The 17,379-nt window shown below is 53.3% G+C and overlaps 1 protein-coding gene across 4 annotated transcripts in view; it reads left to right on the forward strand.

Annotated features, from left to right (window-relative positions):
* Window positions 1–353: 353 nt before the first annotated feature.
* The window catches only part of IL1RAP (interleukin 1 receptor accessory protein), a 56,276-nt gene continuing 39,250 nt past the window's right edge, over window positions 354–17,379 (forward strand). For all 4 annotated transcript variants that reach the window (XM_014607112.3, XM_014607113.3, XM_014607114.3 and 1 more), the window contains exons 1-2: window positions 354–424; window positions 17,208–17,275. In XM_014607112.3, the coding sequence (XP_014462598.1) occupies window positions 17,209–17,275 (67 nt within the window). In that variant the 5' untranslated portion in view covers window positions 354–424; window position 17,208. The remainder of the gene's footprint in view (window positions 425–17,207; window positions 17,276–17,379) is intronic.

Below are 17,379 nucleotides of genomic sequence, written 5' to 3' on the forward strand. Positions count from 1 at the left end.
CTCCGCGCTCCCTCAACTACCTGACAGGTTGAGGCCAGGGAAGTGGCCCAGCTCTGCCCTTCCAGCTGTTCCAGGGGTGGGTATGAGACCCAGGGAGGACAACCCCCTGCACCCCTCCCAGAGGCACAACTGGAAGAGGGCAGGACCCCCCCAGGGCTGCAACATCTGGAAGGGAAGCGCCCCCTCCTCTTACTGCCTGGCCCATCTGGAAGAGGCAACTGGAAGAGCAGGGCGCCACCCCACCCGCTGGCGGCACATCTGGACGGGCACATCTGGAGAGGGGAGGGAAATCCTCCTGCTTTGCATAACGAGGCGTCACTGGGGGGTGAGCCAATCAGGGGCGAGGGGGCGGGGACAAGGAGCCTCCGGAAAAGAAAGTGCAGCGGCAACAAAGTAGCAGACGGGGCTCGGGCCGGGGCGGCAGGTGAGTGCCGGGGGCCGGGGCCGGGGCCGGGGCCGGGGTGGGGGAGGATCTCCCGGACCCCTCCCGGGACTCTGCTGACCGCCTCCACCCCCCACGGGGGGCCGGGGAAATCCCTCGCCCTGCCTCAGTTTCCCCGTCCAGGCCGAGGGCTGCCGGGGGGCAATGGGCGCTGCCCCGGGTCAGGAGCGGCCCCGCTTGGAAGAGAAGGGCCCTAGCTCCACATCTGGTGGCATCCACTGGTTGCCGTGCAACAGCAGCCCCGAGATCCGGGAGGAGCCCCAGCCCCAGATGAGGCGGGGCGCCCCTGCCCGAGCTGCCTTTGCTAGGGGCACCGCGCTGGATGCTGATGCCCTGGCCCCGCATGCCTGCGTGCTCAGGGACCTTGCCCATCCTTCTCCTCTGCAGCCCGGGCACAGGCGGGGAGCTGGACCGTGTGCCCAGGGCCCCTGCCCATCCTTCTCCTCTGCAGCCCGGGCACAGGCGGGGAGCTGGACCGTGTGCCCAGGGCCACTGCCCATCCTTCTCCTCTGCAGCCCGGGGGGAGCTGGACCGTGTGCCCAGGGCCCCTGCCCATCCTTCTCCTCTGCAGCCCGGGCACAGGCGGGGAGCTGGACCGTGTGCCGAGGGCCACTGCCCATCCTTCTCCTCTGCAGCCCGGGCACAGGCGGGGAGCTGGACCGTGTGCCCAGGGCCCCTGCCCATCCTTCTCCTCTGCAGCCTGGGCACAGGCGGGGGAGCTGGACTGTCTGCCTCCAGCCAGACACTTTACCCTCCATGTTTCAAGTCCCAGAGCCTGGCATGCTTGCCCTCTTCTGCTGCCTGCCTGCTATTTTAAATGGGGAGGGAGACAAATACCCCTGGCAGCTGGAAAGGAGAAGGGGGCATCCCCTCCCTGCATGCTCCGTGTTACCGAAGACAGCCAGGCACGGACATTTCGCCCACGCAGAAGCAGTGCTAGATAGACCAGGCTCGCTTTGTGGGTGGCAGGGGAGAGCAGCTGGGAGGCCGCCAGGCTCCCACCTCCAGCGGGGCTCCAGGTCCATGACCCGTGTTCATTTATTTTATAGATTAGTGGGTTAATAATTGCTGCAGAGCACAGTCCCTCGCAAGATGCCCAGGAGGGACTGTGGTGGGGCTTTCTCTAGTCTGTGGTCATGTAGGTCCTAAATTCACCCGCGCAGGTGTGCCCATTGCGTGCACGTACACACGTCCTCACGCACGCACGCACGCGCTCCCCTACAGCCTTTCTGCTTATGGTCCAGCTAGTTGGGATGCACTTGCCAAACCTCGCCTGGCATTTGTTCGAACGTCCTGTGCTGGGCCAAGGAGTGGGTTGTGTTTCTAATTTATTTTCATTATCCCAGCAAGCGCCCTCTCTCTTGCTCCCTTTTTACCTCTGGATTTACGAGGCCCCATCCTTGTCGGTGGAGAGTTGCATGCTCTCATCAGCTTGCTTCTGTCTCTGCTGCCTTTCCCCACTCCCAGCCTGGTGGGACTAGGAGCCCTGCACGCCAACGGCTTTCAGCACGTTATTTATTCGGCGTAGTGCAGAGGGCACGCGCCTGGTCGCAGAGAGAGCCATTTATAACCGGCTGCCTCGGAGGACGTGCGTGTTGCATTGTTGCGCGCCTGGCAGGGAGCACCGGTATTGTGTGAGCGTGGCGGGAGCTGGGAGTAGCAGCCCCGGGCATCACCCCATCCAGGCAGCTCGGTCGTAGAGCACCAGTGAAGGACTTCAGGTGCCCTGCTTCCCTGCTGTGCTTGGGACAAGGGTGAGCAAGGAGAGATGGAGCTGTACAAGTGTTACACACGCAGGGCTGGTGGGAATGCCCGTGGAGGGATGTGCCCGGCTCTGGGGTCACCTTCTCCAGGGAGCATCTCCTCTGACGGTGTCAGGCCCTCATGTCTCCCAAGCCAGTGGTTTTTGTGCTGGTCTGAAGGGAGCAGGGGAGAGGGGCTGTGGTGGTGATGGGGCAGAGGAAGGGGAACAGAGGACACAGGACCGGGGGCTCCTGGCTGAACCATGGAGAGATGCAATGCACTTTTGGTGGAAGCAGGGGAGCAGCATGCAAGCAAGGGGCTTGTTGGAGAAGGGTTTGCACTGGAGGACCAGGCTGTGCCAGGGGGGTGAGGCACTTGCAGATAAAGGCAGGACTATGCAGTGAGACCTTGTAGTGCAGGGGCTTAATGGAGGGAGCAGACCTAAGCAGAGCCTGGGGGTTGCATGAAGGGAAAGAGGGGAGTTGCAGGGGTGAGGCCCCGGAAAGGGCAGGGGGAGGTTGTGGGACTTGCTGCGTTGGACCCTGCAGCGATAAACTCTGGAGCCTGCATGCTGAAGGGGAGAGAAGAAGCTATGTTAGGGGAGTAAGCCCATAGATGAATACCCCTTAGTGCCCCCTCTCTGCCACCCACCTGGATTTCTGTTGCTGGCACTTTGGCAGTCAGACACCAGTGTGCAAAATGCTGTCTTAATGGGAGGGGTTGTGCAGGCTGAGGGGCTCCGGCAGGACCCCTTCTCTTGGGCACAGGTGAGGAGGGCAGGAGCCGGCCCAATACCCAGCGCACAGGCTGCTTTGCAGAGCTGGATGGTAGAAAAATGTGAGTGGAGGGGTCCTGGCCTTCTGGTTTTCCTGTAACCACACCGCCAAGTGCCATGCTGCTTTAGGGAGATGCTGCAGGGCTTTGCAAAGCCTCGGGTATTTAAAAGAAACCGAGGAAGAGGTGCTGCGGAGGTGACAAGTCGCTCCACACTGGGGCACTTTTGGAGGCCCAAGCTCAGGTCCTTCCTTTCCACAGCATTTCTTTTCACTCGCCTCTGACCATGCAGGGAGTTGCAGCCTTCCTGCTTGGAGGCTCGCTGGTGGAAGGAAGCACAGTGCCGTGTTGTATTTGAAGTGACTTCCCTTCTTCCCTCCCATCTCTGAGCCTGGCAAGTGCTTGGAGGCCAAGCTCACCCCAAGCCACACACACCTCTGTGCTTCAAGCTGCCATCAGCTGGGTGCAGCCTCTTGCCATTTGACTAAAAGAATAACCGCCCCTTCTTCTAGGCCTGCGTCGAGGACTCTTTTGCTCCCCGCACCCTTCTCCTAACTTTTTTGCAATATCTATTTTGTAATATTTATTCTGCAAAACTGACTCGTAGAATAAAATCCACTCCTACAACCTCAGATTTAGCACGTGGTGCAACCCAGATTAGAAATGGGCGCCGTGCAGGGCTAACTAGACAGGGTTTGTTCTGTGGCTGGAGGCTGATAGGGTGGCCTGAACGATGGGTGCGGGGTAAATTGGTGTTAAAAATATGTTCAGTTTTTGGTAGTCCAACAAGTAGTTGGGGCAGGAAGGAGAGGGCTTTTGCAGGTAAAAGTTTCAACCTGTTTCTCTCTCTTTTATCCCTCGAACCGGGAAGGATGCAACAAGTGGTCTCCAGATTTTGGAGATAAATCCAAATGTGAGGAGCCGTTTCTCTTTAGACCCTGGCTCTGCCCGTAGAGACTCCCTGGTTCCCCTGTGCAAAGCAGTCCTTTCACGGTGGCCTATGGGGCCGCTTAGGTGAGCATGTCCACGTATAGCCAGAAATGCTTGCAAACCAGTGACCCTAATGCTTAGAGCTAACGGGAAGTTGTATAACTTTATGTTGCTATAATTTATGCCAAATTATATGTGGTTTTCTGTTAGAGGGACACTGCATTTTTCCTTGCTGGGATTTTCCATTTATTGCGCTGCTTGTGCTTGTAGCTGTTTCTTTCCTCCTGACTGGTTTGCCTTGTGTCCTAGATGTAAATAGCAAACTAATTACCGCTAATCCCAGTGCCGGGGAATTGGATTTTTAAAAGGTGAAAAATAATTCCCACCGTTAGCTTGGCAATGGCATTTTAGAGTGTTTCGCCGCGCGAAGGGATCGAAATGGTGTGGTTTGATTTATTAATTTTTTTAACGTTCTCCCTGTGATATTTAGACTGGCTGTTTGAATCATTTCGAAAACAAATAGAAATGAAAATAGCGTTGTGAAATGGATTTGGCCATGCACTGGACGTGGTGATTAATGTAATCTAACGGCTCTGTCTTGCTCTTGCTGGAATCAGTGGGAGTTCTGTCGCTGCAATTCGGAAGATGCAAAATAAGCCTTAATTCTGGAAAGGTTTTGTAGAGAGGCACTTACTTCTTGAAGCAATACATTGCATTTCTGTATGATCCATAAGCTGGGGCTCTTGTGTGCCCGGCAAACCAACCAGAAGATGGCTTGTTTCTGAGGACTACTGCATAATATTTGCAATGGTAAGGCAGGTTTGAACTATAGGTTTCAGAGTGGGATGAGGGGCCACTTTATCCACAACAGCAATGCAGATTGCAGTGCAGAGGGATTGGAGCTAACTTTGTGTGCTGGTACCGTGTGGTTCATGAAAGCATGTGGAAGCACTTTGCACATCTGGAGGGTCACACCTGTGTGAGGCAGGATGGCATTAGCATCATCTTATGGGGATTTGACCCCAAATTGCTCCATTTCCTTCCTAACCCTTTTGGTTAGTCTAATAAAAGAGATCACATTTATCCAAAGAAGCTTGCCTGCCTACGTCCTTAGACCAACACGGCTACAACCAACACCCCTCTTCATAAACCTCTTCATCACTAACTCGGTTGCTTGTTCAGCCCGATGTACCTGGAGCTTTCTGTGCTGTTTGCTGTAGGAGAGTCGGGGCCCTGTCCACATCACCACCCACGTAAAATGGAGAGGCCCAAAATCAGTGGGTGGTTTAGAAATATGTGGATTTCCAAATGCTCAGCAATGCACTGCTAGAACCCAACAGCTGGCCCTACGTAAATGCTGCACTGCAAAGAGCCAAAACCCAAGAGCCAAATGCCTCCCCCGCCCTACAACCACTGCCAGCCAGCCCCTCCAGAAGAGAAGAAAAATAAATCCAGCTTCAGTCCACCTCTGTTAGTGACTGTTGGTCAGAGGCCCTGGGACCTGTACAAAGTGTTTACCCCGAAGGTCAGGGCTTTGCAAATATGCCTTTACGTACAGGTCATTGGATCGCCCTCCCTCATTTGCAAATATGATAATGGTGGAAAATCTGCGTGCTGCGGCTTAATGCAATCGAGCTGGCAAGCTCCGAAGGTGAGCGTGCGCAGGTGTGTGCATGGGGACAAGGGGAGCAGGTCTGAAGCAGTGTTTGGCTCCCAGGATGGATGTCGGGAGGCAATCCTAGCTAGGTGAAGTTCAGCAAGAGGTGGGTGCCAGTGTGTCTGCTTGGGTAGAGGGCATGGTGAATGCCCGCTTGATTTTGTTTTGGGCTCCTTCGTGCAAGCAGCACCCGATCAAGAGTGATGGGCTGCCTTCTCCCTGCCACCCAAAACCCTTGCCTCTTTAGCCATTGTCAATACAGGGGTTGGTGCCTGCCTTATTCCTGCCAAGGACGCTATGAGTGCTTCATTCTCCCTCCCAGCTCTTCAGACCACTTGCCTTCTGGCCTCTCCTGCAGCATTGGGACACAGTTACTTCAGATGGATGCAGGCGTTACACTTAGCGTGCATGAAGTGCGCAGAAAGCGCTTTAAAACTGTAACCAAACAGACATTCATGGCACATAAAGTGCTTTAAAAATGGCAAATCCTGCTCTAAGATAACCCTGGATGGAGGTGCCTTTAGACTAAAGTGCTTTAGGTTACGGTGCTTTTTTGAACGTCTGTACTGCATCTTCATTGCTGGGGCAGCTGCCCCTCTCACTGAGCTGGGGCTGAGAAGCAGAGTGTGGTGGGTCACGGGAAATACCAGCCTTGAAGAAAAGCATCTGGAAGCCAAGCAGTGGGGGGGTGGGGGTGCATGGCAGGCCAGTGGCAGCTGTAGGGTTGTTGGGACCCTTGGCATGAGAGTCATTTGGGGCCGCTAAGAGGCATAAGTTGAAGAAAGAACAAAGTTTTAAATAAGTTGCAGAAAGGAAGAGGGGGAATTAGATATCTAGTCAAGTGTTAACGTGCAAATGAGTCACTTTCTTGCAAAAAAACCCCCCCCCCCCCAATGTGTTGCAAAATTTTGCAGCACCCTAAAGTGTGAGGTCCCAGGCAGTTGCCTGGTTTGCCCTCTCCTAAGGCTGTTACTGGTCAGGGGTGAGAGGAATGGGACGTTGGGCTCCTCTTTTAGGATAGGGATAAACGTGTATGTTGGGCCCAAGGCCACTTTTGGAGAGGGATCGACTTCCCCCATCCATCCCTGGTGGGGGCTGAGCACAAGGAGGCACCCGAGGGTGGTGACAAAGGAGGGAGCACATCTCCCCGGGACTGCCGCCACCTTCCTCCTCTATGGAGACAGCTGATGTAGCCAACGTGAAATGGATGAAATGGGGACCGTGATACAGGCCACGCTAAGCACCCTTTGCATGCACCAAATGGACGTTGCTGCGGAGAGGTGTCGTGGGGCGAGAGGTGACCCTGGACTCTTCTTTGCATGAATCTTTCCCTGCAAAACAGATCCCTGCTTTTCTGAGACCTGGAGACGAGGAGGCTTTGGGGGCTGAGCAGAGCAGCTGAACCCCCAGACAGCGGAAGGAGGAGGAGAGTCGGGCTGTCTCTCTCTGGCCACCACTCTCCTGGAAATGCCAGCTGTGCATGCATTGCCTTTTGTTTGTCATTCAGCGCAGGAGACGAATTCATTACCCTCACGAGATCAATCATGTTCCACCCCCCGAATAATTAATGTGGCTGATGGCTGCAGCGCTCTGCTGCTGCCCAGAGTCCAGCTTCTGCCACCCCTCTTGAAGGCGGCCCGGCGTGAAGCGAGCCTTCTCCGGGAAGGACGCGTGACGTGATCATTTACCGTCCACTCAGCAAAGGGCGAGTTGTGCGCCGGAGAAGGGAGCTTGGCCCGACAGCCCGTCGGGGACTGATGGTCACAGGAGAGCTGTTGTGGCCCAGTCATTGCTCCAGATCTTAATGCACAGAGGAGCAGCTGGATCCCTTGGTTAGATCCCGTTGCAGCTGAAAGAGTTGGGACTTAAACTTGGAGGGTCCTGGTTACAGGGTCTTGCCCCTCTGCTTGAGGTCAGACCGATGCCAGATTTGGGGTCCAGAAGGAATTTCACTCCCCGGTCTGATGGGTATGGAGAGCGGGGGGAGGAGGGTAGTTTGCTTTCCTCTGCAGCTGCGGGTGTGCAACCTCTAGCTGGGATTTCTTTATGATATGTTAACAACCTTTGCAGCAGCAGGACGTTGGCTGCCCTGATTGCCCTTGCTTTACCCGTGGCAAGTGCAGGTGTGATGTGTGCTATTGTGTGGGGGTGGACCGTGTAGTTTTACTGAGGGTTTACCGAGTGGGTCTGTCTGGGCCGGTTTGCACAGGTCTGACCCAGCCTCAGGCAGGGGTTGGACTAGATGAGACCTCTGGATCTCCCTTCCAGCCCCTCTTCTCTGTGGTACGACAATCCTGCACCCCTGCGTGCTGCTATCCCCATTGCTTAGGTGCAGAGAGGATAAGTGACTGCCCGGAAGCTGCTCCAGTGCACGGGCAGGGACCCCAAATCCGGTCCTTTGTGCTGGTGCCCTCATTGCTGGGCCATTTTGCATCCCAGCCCCCCGCACTATCCCATGCATCATGTCTTCATTCCTCCCTGTGACACTGCTCTACTTGCTGCCCCTTTCCCTTGCCCCCCTCCATGAGCTTTGCTCTGTGAGATGCAAGGATCTGTTACCCCAATATCCTCAGCCTGTTGCTTCCTGCTGTGCCCCATGGAGCGGCCTGGTTCGAGGCAGATGATGGGGCACCTTCATCATTTATTCTTGGGGAAGGGGTTTGCTGGTAAGGTCCTAACCAAAATCAGTGTCTCTCGTCCAAGCGGGAAGAAGGATTTAGCCATGATGACCTCCAGCCCTGCTTTCCTATGATCCCAAGTCAGGCAGGGGAGGGGCACACCTTATAGACCAACAGAATCAGAGGTGCATAAGCTTTCATGAGCAACGGCTCATCGATCCACCTTATAGCAGGTGCTCCAGGCCTGATCCAAAGGCCAGGGAGGTCGGCGCAGGTCTCGAGTTGGTGTCAGATGAGGTTCAGCTCTGAATGGAAAAGGTCTGAGTATGTGGGAAGATGCTTTCACAACAGACAGTGCTGTCCTGGGCTTGCTAGAAAGGAAGGAAACTACAGACATGCCCCAGTGAGGGGGAAAACCCCGCTGCAGCATTGCTTAGCTAAGATCCCGACACTCAGGCTTGCTCAGCACCAGGTTTCAACCGGTGGGTCGTCCCTAGCAGGGCTGTTGCACAAGGGTGAAACACTTCTTTCCTCATAGCTGTGCTCAGTGCACACTCGGGCGGTGTGCAAGGGGTTGCAATGGCTAAGCCACATGGCAGGGACGGAGGTGCAGCAATCTGTGCAGGGTGGGTGATGGTGGCTCCGGAAAAGGGAAGTGAAGGTGGTGACGTGCGTGCCAGGAGGTGGTGATGCTCGGCCTTTGGCTTGCCAGGCTGAGGATGAAATCTTCCTCCGGCAGAGCGGGGGAAATAGATCTCCGCTTATTGCCAGGAACTGCGGAAGTTCGGTCTTTCCTCATTTTGCACCAGGGTAATAGGACATCCCTCCAGCGAGTGGTTCTCAACCCGTTTCAACTCTAAGGCACTTCTCAATTAGACTCAAGGCATCTTGGTCATTTTTTGCTAACAAGAACATAAGAGCTGCCAGGTCCTGGGACCGCTCTTGCTCAGTCCCCTTACCCGGAGAGCAGATGCTGGAAGGGAGAGTGAACTGGGTCTGACCCACATTTACCCAAAGAACCTCATTTGCCTGGGTCTGACCTGGGTTTTCCCCTTGTTCCTCTCTCCCTTGCAGCCTCCAGCATTGAAGGTCCGATTCGGAGGCCGTGGCCCTCGCTCCCGTGCTCAATAGCGACCGATGCCCCTTTCCTCTGCACACGTGTCCGGCCCCTTGTGAATCTGGCCAAACTCTCAATTTCCACCACATCTGGTGGCAATGAGTCCCACGCTTCAATAGCACGCTGGGTGACAAAACATGCAACACTTCCTTTTGTTAGTTTTAAACTTCCTGCCAGCTCGTTCGATGTTGCGACCCCTCGCTTTTGTATTGAGAGAGACAGTCAATAATAAATCCCTGTTGACTTTCTCTTCCCCATTTAATAGTTTGTAAGCCCTTCTCATGCCCCCCCCCCCCCAAGCATCTCTTTTCTAAACCGAGTGGGCCATGATAATGATGCTGATAATCATCATCATCATCATAATAGAGCAGATTTTCTGCTGCGAAGAACTCGGAAAAATCACAGCAGGGCATGCAAGGTTGTTTTTTTTTCCTTTCTCCCCCGCTTGGATGCTCTTGGCTTCTTTGCTTTAATTGCATTTCTCTCTCTTGTGTCCCCTGAAGACTCGGGTTTAAAAAAATAGCAACCACCCAGCCCACCTCCCCAGCACTTGTTGCATCGGAGGATGCCGGGTTGGGCTTTCCAGAGGGGCTGAGCTGCATGTGTGCATATTCCCCGGTGTATGGAAGTGGCAGAAAGAGGAAATCCACCCCTGTTTTGTGTTGCAGAGGTTGCCTTCCCCCTCCCCTGAGCTCCAGATTGCTAGCTGAAATCTCGAGGGTGTTGGTTGTAGCCGTGTTGGTCTAAGGACAGAGGCAGATTTACCCAAAGAGCCTTGTGTGTATTGGAAATCTCTGGGTATAGCTGCTTAACCATGTTTGCACACCTAAGAGTGCATCGTGTGGCACCCCGCAGCACCCTTGAAAGGCTCTCGAGGCACCCCAGGGTGCCAGGTGAGAATCAGTGGACTCAGCTTGCTAAGTCATTTTGGGGTGCCAGAGGACTCGGTGTCGCTGCTGGAAGCGTTTCATTTCCCGGCTATTCAGACATACAAAATAGAGGCTCCCGGCTGGAGACGGCGCTGCAGCACGGCCGTGCTCTTGCTGACTGCAGCTCGCGCTGCTCCGCGTGTGCTCGTCGTCGCCGCCGGTTGATTTCTTAGCTGTGCTTCAGCCTCCCTCTCCGTGGCCCGCTCGACAGATCTCTCGATTATAGTCCCCGGTGTTTATTTGTCTCGCTCAGGTGTGCGCGTGCTCCAAGATGGGGCTTATTATGGGGCCGGTGGGTTCGAAATGTAGGGAATGCGGCGTGCTCGGCTTGCTGAACAGATGCCGAGGATGCAGCCAGCAAAGCAGCATGTAAATTGGAGCAGGAGGATCTCTGCAGAGCCGGGAAGGGGGGCACGGCCATGCCAATATGATCCCCACCCACATCCTTGCCACAGACCTTCTCCCCTCCCCTGTCCCCAGCCTGGATAGTGCACGTTAGCCCTGCTGCAAACCCTTGTCTCACCTGGGACTGCTTCCCTGGACGTGCAAATGGGCAAAGCCCAGGGGCTGGGATGGTCCAGGGCTCCCATCTGCACCCCTTCCTCCCCGCCATGCTCCTTTCTCTCCTCCTTGCACGGTCCCCTTCGCTGCGTTCGGTGGGCACCTCGAGAGGGACTGGCCATTTCTGTGCCCTGAGAAAATCCAGGAGATCGATGGGATTTTTTCCTTTTCTTTTCCCAGGTGAGCTCCTGGGAAACGACATCCTAGAGGGGGGAAACCCTGTGTTTTGGGTCCATTCGGTTGTTTCTCTGCAATCCATCCAAAAGGCCTCTCGTTATGCATCTAGCTCTGTTGTGAGGCTACAAAAGAAGCTCTTGCTGTCCCCCACCTATGCAACGCGCTGGCCAGCGCTTTGCCTCCCTTTGTACCATGGGAGGAGAGGCACAGAAGCTAAGTGACATGCCCGAGGTGGTGTGGGAAGCCTGTAGCAGAGCAGGGGGTGGCATTTGGGCTTTCCAAGCCCCCCATCCCCTTCCAGGGGTGAAAGGCAGGAATTGCAGGCCTTCCAGCTGATCTCTCAGCAATATGCTCTGTATTTCTTTTGCAATGTTACAGGGATACGGCTCCACTGGCTGTCCCGAAATCGCAGCCGGATGGAGAGGAGAGACACTTCCCTATCCCGCAGCAGGGTTCAGCCTTTAGAAACCATCTGTGTAGCATCTCACCGGCATGGCGGGGAGGAAGGGGTGCCGAGCAGCTGGGCCAGTGGGTTTCTAAGCTGAGTTTTGACTGTTGTCTCCGCTTCATCCTTAAAAGACGTCTAGGAGGGGACACATTAATGAATGCAGCTTCCAAGGGGGAGAGACCAGGGCCTGCCTTCCCATCCCCACTGTTCAGCCTGGTGTTGCACGGCTCCGAAGGGCTCTCGGGAGGACGTGTGAACGCGCCACGGCGTGGATAACTCACAGCCAGCCTGGCCCGCAGAAGACCGATGCGGCTGATCCCAGCTAAATGGAGCCCGGGTGGTTCATGCTACAGTAACTTCCCTTATTGTTCGCTTTACTCAGCCGGCCCGAAGGGCCTTTCAGAGCCTCCATTAGTGCGCTTATTTGTGTGTTTGTGGCTGCTTTCGCCGGCAGCCCCTTTTCTTTCCTTTTTTCTTTCTTGGATGCTCTTGGCTTCTTTGCTCTAATTACACTTCTCTCTCGTGTCCCATGAATAGTCGGGTTAACGAACAATAGCAATCGCCCAACCCACCTCCCCAGCACTTGTTGCATAGGAGGATGCTGGGTTGGGCTCTCCAGAGGGGCTGAGCTGCATGTGTGCGTATTCCCCTGTGTATGGAAGTGGCAGGAAGAGGAAATCCACCCCCGTTTTGTGTTGCGGAGACCGTGTTGTGTTCCCCAGTGCTGCGGGACTCAAAGGACTCAGTGTAGTTTTGCCCCAGGGGTATCAACGAAGAGCAGGGTTTTGCTAACTGGAGCATGGCCTGCATTTATCAGCTTCCTCCGCTCTCCTGCAGAGCCAGGCCAGGCGGCAGAGAGCGACCTGGCCCCTTGGTCCTCAGCTTGAGCAAGGAGTCCTGAAACCAGACTTGCCTTCTCAGCCCGGAGGGACTGTCCAGGTGCAAGGTGCACTGGTGTCAAGGGCACGGATGCTGCAGCGTGCGACCTACCTCCAGTCCCGCCGGGGTAGAGTCAGTACTATCTGCGTTGGGTGCTGTGGATGGAGACGTGCACGTGCTGCATGGCCTGGCCTGGAGAGACCGCCTGGTGCTTCTCGCAAGAGCCCGAGTCCAAGAGGAGAGACGCAGATGAGTAGAAGGGGAGCAAGCAGCGCATCCCCCAAAATGGAGTCAATCCCCCGTCCTCCATCCTGCTGAGCAGCTCAGTGATTGCCTCAGTTTCCCTCCACCTCGAGGGGTTTGGGGGAGAATTGCATGAAGAAAGCAAGCTGCTAAGTTCCTTCCAAACCTCTGCAAGCTTTCCAGCATCCCTGCCTCCCAAAACCCTTCCCTGGCTTTCAGTGCCCTTTCAGCCAGAGCACTTCGTGGCAAGGATTTGAAGGGAGGTTTTGTTCTGCAGAGAGCGGAGTTGAGTCCTCGGTGACAAGTGAAAACCTGTCAGAGCTGTACAGGCGCTGGGGGTGGGGAGGGAAAGGCAGATGAGTGACAAATAGGAGGTTGTTCTCCAGAAGGAGCAGGGATGTTGGGAAGACGAGGCAGGAGTCACTCGGAGCTCAGCTCTTGCTTAACTTCAAGCACCAAGGCAGATGCCAAAAAGAAATTAGTTTGGAAAGGGCTGAGACATTGCTGAAGAACTGGGGGACTGCTCAGGGTTGGCTTCCACTGGAAAGGGAAACGTAAAACAGATACAGATATATAGATATGTTTTACCTTTCCCTTTCCAGTGGAATCGAACCCTGAGCAGCCCCCAGTTCTTCAGCAGCACAGAAACCAGGTGTATATATCTATATCTATCTAGAGAGAGATTTATCTATAGAATAGATTTATCTATTCTATCTCTCTTGACAGATAAAATCTATCTCTCTAGAGAGATATATATCATTTAGATATCTATAAATCAGATAGATATATAGGTTTCTATAGAGAAATCTATCAATCTATAGCTATAGATATCTATATATAACAATGCACACACAAAACTACAGTGTGTGTAATATATATGGATACATGCACGCACACACACACACACAACTATATATAACTACACACACATAACCCTGCGTGCATGTGTATACATCACTAAACATGTATAACCCTGAGTGCGTGTGTAATATATAGATGTATATGCACACATACAAACGCAGCTATATATAACTATATATAGTGTGCATGCAATATATATATGCACATATACACACAAAACTATATAAAGCTATATGTATGTAATAAACATACATATATAAAATGTTATATAACTATGTGTGTATGTGTAATATATCTATCATTTTTAATTTGATGTGTAAGACATTCAGCTTTTTAGCTGAGCAAGAAGAATATGTCAGTGGTTTCCTTAACTTCAGGTCACGGAAGCAGCTTATTGATATTCTTTTTTTTCCCCTCTTTGTCTCTCCTTTTCTCTGCCCAACAAATGGAAAACAAGGGTTTAATTTTCCTGGGATCCATTGAGTGTCTCTGAGCTAATCACTTCCTTGTCCCCGCAGGGGTAGGGCATTAGCAGTGCCGTCCTCTCCCGCGCCGTTACTCGTGCTGAGTTTGGGGTGTTCTTGGTGTTTTGGACATTGTGCCTCGCAGCTGAGTGTTGAAGGAGCGGGTGCGGGCATTTCTTGGGTTAGTGCTTGCCTATGAATGGAGGTGACTGAACTCCACGGTCCGGGAGGATGCTCCCAGTTTTGTATTCCCACCTGCTGCCCGGCCCCCGGCTGTACAGCAGGCAAGATGGAAAAAAGAGCGGATGGATGGATGGTCAAGGGGCCGGGCTGGGGACATGCTCCCTGCTTTGGGGAGCTGTTTTCTTGCAGGACTGGAGACCTAAGAGTCTCAGCAGGACGACTCGATAGAGCAAACTCTCACGCCTGCAGTCAGTGGGTACAAAATGTAGTCGGGATTTGCATTCCCCTGGTAGGGATGCAATAGCTGGTTGGAGGACCACAGGCCAAACTCATCCTGGCACGAGCAGGAGGGGCCCTGCCATAGTCGGTGGTGGCAGCAGCTTGGACGAGAGCTGATTTGGGGGTTAAGAGTCAAGCAGATTCATTGCTGCAAAGGGGGAAAGGACTTGACATATATATAGCATGCTCGACACAAGAGCTTATGCATCTTGTGGTTCAGTTGGTCTGTAAGATGCATCTTTACCCTGGCTTCTGCTTTGCTTTCCCCTACCTCTGCTTAAATATATCCTCCTTCCTCGCTCGTGCCGTCAGCTCTCTGCTTTCAACTCGGAGGATGCTGCGTCCCTCTCCAGCCTGGAAGGGGAAAAATGAACAGGGGTTTTCATCTTTCTTGAGGGATGTGAGCAAGTCACAGCGCCTGTTGGCTGATGAACCTGGGGGCTGCTGTAGATGCAGGGCTGGATTTTGGTTTGGATGACAGAAACATCAGGAGAAGATCAGAGCTTAAATCTCGGCTCCCAGAGCAAAGAAATCAGCTCACAAGCAACAAATAGAAAGGCCTGGTGTCTCAGGTCCCCATGCCCAGCCCAGCCCTGTCCCCTGGAGCATGCCAGCGGGGCTGGACTGACATCTGGACAGATCGGTTATTCATTCGGACTTGCCGCTTGGCATTAGCCAAAAAAACCACTTGCAATTCGGGTGAAATCTGCTGGAGAGCTTCGGCAGGCCAGAAACGGGGGAGACGGACGCAGCTTGTCCCTTCCCCACGCGTCCGTCTGAGTCTTTCTTTTTTTGGCGTTTCCATTTTGACATTTGCTTGCTTGAAGGAGAAGGAAAAAGTAAAAAAGGCTGCTGCACTCTTTATTGCACGGGGTTTTATTTTCCCTTTGGCTTTTTTTTTATGCTGAGAAAAACCAGAACTGTTTCATTTCTGCTCAAACAAAAATGAAACTTCTGATTCCTTATCCCCCCCCACTCTCTATTTTTTTGGCTAGCAGACTACGACGACCCACTATTCGTAGAGCTCTTATTGTGCTTCAGCACGGCTGATAAATTTAGGCCAGAAATAAGGGGCAGATCTGTAATGGGAGTGTGAATATGTATTGGACCCACTCACCCAGGGTGCAGCAGCCTTTCCCTCACCGAGTCAAGACTGGGGGTGTGTAAAGACATTGCTTTTTTCGCCTTTTAAAGTGCTTTATTGCCATGACTTAAGAGAAATGCATGGCTTTACTGCACTTTAAAAAATGGGTATAGTGCTTTAAATTAACCCTTGTTAAATGAGGTATTAAATTTGCAGCACCGTATTTTACTGCAGTTTAGCAGCGCACAGTGCTTTAAATAACTTCTGTACACATTTCTGACCAGTGGAGAAGCCCCAGGAGGCCGCAGAGCATCCCCTGCCTCTTCGCCGGGGACGTCCAGGGAGGCTCAGGGCCCTCCAAACACCGCACGTCTGTCATGGTTAATAGTGTTGTAACTTTATAGTGCTTTAAAAAGTGCTCTAAATTACAGCGCTGTGAAAGGTGCACACAGCACTTCTGTGCACATCCTGGATGTCTCCCAAGCTGGGAGAAAGCAGGCTGCCTGTGATATGTGCATGTAGGGAGTCCGGCCAGTGGAGCACTGGACTGGTTCGTAGCTTATAGCCCATCTCCGCTGCTTTCCATGAGGGTCTGGAGGTGGGTGAGCTCTTCTCAGCTCCTGTCCTCCGCTTCTTTCTCCGGCAGGGCCCTGCTTTCCAATGCACGGACTTGAAATGAAGCTCCTAAAGCCACAGCTGGATTTCACCGAGCTTTCTCGGTGATTTCTAAACCTAGGTTGCTCTGTGCTCCCGGCCTCCAAGGGCCCACATGTACTTGGGAGCAAAAGCCAGCTTCTCGGAGAGTTTGCCTAACTCCTGTTAATGCACCTCTCCTTCCTTGAAGAGCTAACGGCGCCTGGGAATAGCAAATGAAGTCTTTAGTCCCACTAATTAGAGCATCTAATAAATGTCAGCTTTCATAAGCAGCCACTTATAGCTGGCATCCAGGGAAAACCTGGAGATGGAGAGGAAGCTTTGTTTTAAAGACCGGGAGGATTTGCAAGGCATGGAGATGGGCCGGGATTTCTGCATCTCGGTCCGGAGGGGACCGCGGCGGATAAAGTGCTAGTGTGGGACTCGGTCGACCTGGCGTTGGTTCCTGGTTATAGGTATCAATCCCCTTTGACCGGGGGCAATTAGCATGCTAGTCTGAAGTCCACTAGAAGGCAGGAGGGATTTGCTTCTTATAAACCAACCTCAGCAGATCTGGGAGGTCACCAGATGACACTGGGATCCAGGTGGAAGTTGTTGCCAGCTGACACCCTAGCCCTCCTTGCAGGCAGGTGCTCCCTGGGGCTGGGTGAACAACTGCAGTCTCTTTTCCCCCTTGCAAGCCATCAGCAAACACTTTGTTCGGGTCTCGGTGGTCAGGCATTGTTCTTGGATGTGTTTCGGCGATGGGTAAGTCGTTATCTGCCCACTAGAAAACCTGCAAACACTCTTCTACCTTTCTTCTGTCACTGGTTATCTGCTGGCAGCACTGGGCCACGTGGGTGAAAGTCTTGAGTTTGTAAAGCGATGGCTCAGGGTTTATATTCTTTCCCACGACATGCACACAGATTTGACAGGGGACAGTAGCACCTAGGCACATATGCAACCCTTGATTTGTTGCTATGAGCCCAAATGGGTAACTCAAGACCCCTCTTCCCAGCCATAACCTTCAGGGCTTAGGAGCCTCACGCTATCTGCAAACAGAACAGTTGGGTTTGTAGCAACCGCTGGACAGAGGTTGAATAAAGACAATAAAGGACAAAAAATCCTGGCCTGGGAGAAATAGATTTGCAAGTAACTGGGACGTCTCTGTGTTTGCATCGACAGGATGAAGTTGCGCTGGGCCCTGCTGCTTGCTCTGTGGCTGGAGATGGCCACGCCCGGCACTGGCTCAGGTAAGACCGCTGCAATATCTTGGGGAAGTGGATGCAGTGGATTTTTCACTTTGCATGCTTTCTTCCATGTAGGATGTCCATTTTCATCTCTTAGCCTTTAGACT

The sequence above is a fragment of the Alligator mississippiensis genome, chromosome 7, assembly GCF_030867095.1.
Source record: "Alligator mississippiensis isolate rAllMis1 chromosome 7, rAllMis1, whole genome shotgun sequence".
Taxonomy (NCBI): Eukaryota; Metazoa; Chordata; order Crocodylia; family Alligatoridae; genus Alligator; species Alligator mississippiensis.